This window comes from Vicia villosa, unplaced genomic scaffold (genome assembly GCF_029867415.1).
Source record: "Vicia villosa cultivar HV-30 ecotype Madison, WI unplaced genomic scaffold, Vvil1.0 ctg.004863F_1_1, whole genome shotgun sequence".
NCBI classification, from domain to species: domain Eukaryota; kingdom Viridiplantae; phylum Streptophyta; class Magnoliopsida; order Fabales; family Fabaceae; genus Vicia; species Vicia villosa.
In genome coordinates this window covers 95,529-99,952 of record NW_026706529.1, presented here as the reverse complement: position 1 = coordinate 99,952, position 4,424 = coordinate 95,529, and the positions used below count along the sequence as shown (strand labels likewise).

At 28.4% G+C, this 4,424-nt stretch overlaps 1 protein-coding gene across 1 annotated transcript; it reads right to left on the bottom strand.

Annotated features, from left to right (window-relative positions):
* Positions 1–1,170: 1,170 nt before the first annotated feature.
* On the bottom strand, positions 1,171–1,752 carry LOC131642356 (uncharacterized). Its single transcript, XM_058912615.1, has one exon. The coding sequence runs from the start codon at positions 1,750–1,752 to the stop codon at positions 1,171–1,173; it is 582 nt and encodes a 193-aa protein (XP_058768598.1).
* Positions 1,753–4,424: the final 2,672 nt, after the last annotated feature.

The window sequence follows — 4,424 nt, the reverse complement described above, 5'->3', positions numbered from 1 at the left end:
TTCAATTTAATTTGTGTGTAAAATCCTCTTCACAATCTCCATCACCGGAGGTATACTCTTGCATTTTGCATTTTTCATGGGAAATATATAAAATTTTCTTCAAGGTCTTGGACGAAGGTACAATATTTTTATTTACATGTGTAAATGGTATTTAAAATAAAAGTTTGCACTAATAATAGAATTTTGTTATCAATGTTTTAATGTGCTTATTTCTACAAATATAATGAGTAAATATATATTGAACTTTTTACAATTATAAGCAATGAGCCCATCAAAATGTCAATAACAAAATTTTATTAGTGCAAACTTTTATCTTTAGATAAGTTTAAATGTATAAACTTGAACTAAAAATTGCACACATGTAGGATAAAACATTTTACCTTTGTTCTAAACCTTGAAGAAAGTTTTTTATGTTTTCATGGAAAAGGGAAAAAATCAACCGTCCCCTCTAGTGGACATTGTAAATAAAACTTTCTAGACAAAATAGATCGGGTTTTCATTACTAGCAAGAGTACTGATTTACAAATAAGTAGGACTTCTCAATTATAGGACAAAATTAACACAACCTCGTAAGAAACCCATAAAAGAAAAACACTAACCTTGCCGAAGAAAAACTTGTGATGCTAGAGATATAAAAAATCTACCTCAAAATTGAAAACATGTCTGACAAAAAAAAAACATGTATGTCTTATTTGTGATCTTCATCGAAGGTTCTTGCTTGACCACCGTCTAATAGCTCCTTTACACCAACTTTATGCAAGTTTTCATCCATTTCTTCTATTGTTTATCCATCTCCATTGGCCTTTCGTAATCGTGTTTAAGTTTCTCTATCACGACTTTAGAAGCAGTAACTGAACATTTTTGTTGAGACGTAATGAATAAAGATGTTAAAATCTATGTTAAATCCTATATTTTTCCATCACTACTGCCACCATAGAAGACGTGTTCAACTATACTTCTTAGTAGTGTTCCCCTAGATTTGAACAAATTATTGTTATTCCCTTTCACCAATACATTATTTATTACAAAAAATTGTCAAATAACGTGTTTTTTTTTTTTTTTTTAGAAGACAAGAAAATATCATATTAACGGGAGAACAAAGGGGGTTCTCCAACCCGTATACACCGGATCCCAACCAAAACGATAAAGAAAATTACAAACCAAATTTCCTTATGAGAGGAAAAACACCGGATCCTTACAAAACTCATAAAAGGAATATTTGGGATGAGTAATCTTCCCACAATAAGACCACTTCCACACCAAAAGCTTGATGTTCCACACGGTATTGTCGACGTTCCAAGGATCATTCCGGAAACAAACACCATTTCTAACTAACCATATAGCCCAAGTAATAGCTAACCAAACTACACCCAATTTTCTACCTTTCACCATATAAAAAGCAAGGCACTCTACAAAATAACTATCCCCTTTACCAACCGAAACCGCTATATCGCGCCAAATCTTCTTCACCACCCCGCACTCAAAAAAGAGATGATTCAAGTTTTCCGAACAAACACCACAAAAAGAACATAACGAATTATCTAGAGAAAGAGCAATACCTCTAAGAGCCAATTGGTCTTTTATTGGAAGTCTACTCCGGAATAATCTCCATCCGAAAGCTTTGATCTTGAATGGAACATCCAACTTCCAAAGCAAGCTAAAAACTCCATCATGGATATTAGGAGGACCATAAGGAATCCGATTCGAATCCAAAAACTCATAGCACGAAGCTACCGAAAAAGACTTGTCCATATTGCCATTATAGCTCTGTCTGAACAACCAACTATTTATGTGATTTTGATCCACAATTGACAATGACAAAACTGCTCTTTCAAACAAACTTGAGCCAGCTACATTAAATATATATATATATATATATATATATATATATATATATATATATATATATATATATATATATATATATATATATATATATATATATATATATATATATATATATATATATATATATATATATATATATATATATATATATATATATATATATATATATATATATATATATATATATATATATATATATATATATATAATGAAAGCTTCAATAAGTGAAGGTTTACTTATATATATATATATAATGAAAGCTTCAATAAGTGAAGGTTTAAAGTAAATCATAAATGACTAAAAATTACAACGATAAGAGACTGAAGAATTAAGTAGAATAGTAAACATACTTCCATTGATTATCTATTTTTCTACAACAAAAAGAGTAAAATAAACCTACACGTACCATCGTCATGGAGTGCTCTGAACAATTATACTCCTAATTATTTTCGCTTTCCCGGCTTCTCGAATCATCAAATAGTCTGAACCAATATAACATGCCATGATGGTTAACAATGCGAGAACCTAAGCAATATATTATTCCAAAAGAAAATAAGAGGCAAAAAAAATAAAAAATATTAGACACAGTTAATGTTATTGATAGCGGATGGCGGTCTATGGCGGAGAGCCAAATTTCTGCAATACCGGCCACTTTGTGGCTATGTTATAGCCGAAAAACACATAAAATCAACTAATATTGACCATTGCGGTGAGTCGAAAAACCTCCATGTATATCCACCATAGCAGCCATGGCACCGCTATCATGATATTACTCGACACAGTCACAAATCAGTATTGTCGATCACACATATCGCAGCAAATAGTGTTTATAAGGCAGGGCCATGATGTTATAAGGCGAATATTACTAGATTATTATGGCATATTTTTGGCATTACGCCATGGGCTGCCATCAACAATACTGCTTAACACGCAGAATTCAATTGTTCTTGAAAGGAAGATCAAGCATTTATAGCCTTTTACACAAAACAGAAAAGCCAACTTTCAAGGAAATTCTGAGGCAATTAATCCTAAAAAATAGATAAGCCATAAGACCAGAGCTTTATTATCCTAAAAATCAGGGCAGCATAAGACCAGGGCTTTATTTGAAAAAAAATTAAAAACTAATTTTATCCAATTTGAAAAAGTATTGTCAAACTAATTATGAAAATAATTAATTTGAATAAAATAATCCAATTTGAAAAAGAAGCATGAATATATAACCAAACAAAGCTCCACCAAAAATTGTGTTTAGAGAAACCAGCAATCTAGCTAACAGCTGTAAAATCATTGAAATATTCTTTTAATCTATATGAATTAAGTTAGTTTTTGAACATTTAAAGTTAGTTTATATATAAAAAAAATTAATGCAATTTTACCAAAAATTTTAATTTATATTGAAATACGGTTTAAGGTTTAAGTGTGACAAGATATTCCACCTTGTAAAATTTTTTTTTCTTTTTCTAATAGGCAAGTTATCTATTAAAACCGAGTAGAAGGGCTACTCAACCACAAGTTATCTATAATGATCAAATAAAGGGAACCCTTATTTCAAACTTTTGAAATAAAAAAATATGAAAATTAAAATGCCAAAAATAGTTTTTGTGACTACAAATATGTCATACCCTAAATTGTTAAACTTAATTCATAAAATCAATGACAGAAGATGTAGTCACTAAAAGTACAATAGCCAAGGGTTGACATAGTTATTAAATTTCTAGCAGAAATCAAAACATTAAAAGCTAGTATCAAAATAAAAATAACTTAATTGGAAAACATCAATGAGTATACTATTTTGTTCATTACATACCAAATCGATTCTCTTCTGAGCTCTTGTAATCTAAGAATTATTCCCAATATTGAGAATATTAGGCTGTATAATATATATATATATATATATATATATATATATATATATATATATATATATATATATATATATATATATATATATATATATATATATATTTATATATATATATATATATATATATATATATATATATATATATATATATATATATATATATATATATATATATAATGACTTGTTTATAATTAAAGTGGTTATATTATATAATTGGAATTGGAAAGAAAACAAAATATATTAATATATATTTTATTATTTATAAATAAATTAAATTTATTATATTATATTACACTATTTGGAGGGAAACTAAAATAAAGTTTACCGCCAAAAAATTAAAAGAGTTAACTCTAATAGCAACAATATATAAATGTAATATTTTGTTAAAATTATATTAACATTTGATAAACGTCCCTAAAAATAGAATAAGGAATGCTTATAACTTACTAGACTTATATCAGGGCACATTTTTGCGAAGTAGCGAATATATATCTTGTAGGAGTCATAAATTGTTGTCTATACTAATTTTAGGTTACACTATTTACATGTTGGATAAAAGAATGTTGCTAGAGACAATAAATACTGTAGTATTGTGATCTTTAAACAGCAAATCAGCCAAACGAACACTCTGGTTGTAGTCAAAGTCTGATCTAATTTGTGTGAAAAATCCTCTTTACAATGTCTTGGAGGGGGGCTCTTGCTTTTAGCATTT

Coding starts and splice junctions, on each gene's coding strand:
- LOC131642356 (XM_058912615.1), bottom strand. CDS start 1,752: ATGGACAAGTCTTTTTCGGTAGCTTCGTGCTATGAGTTTTTGGATTCG.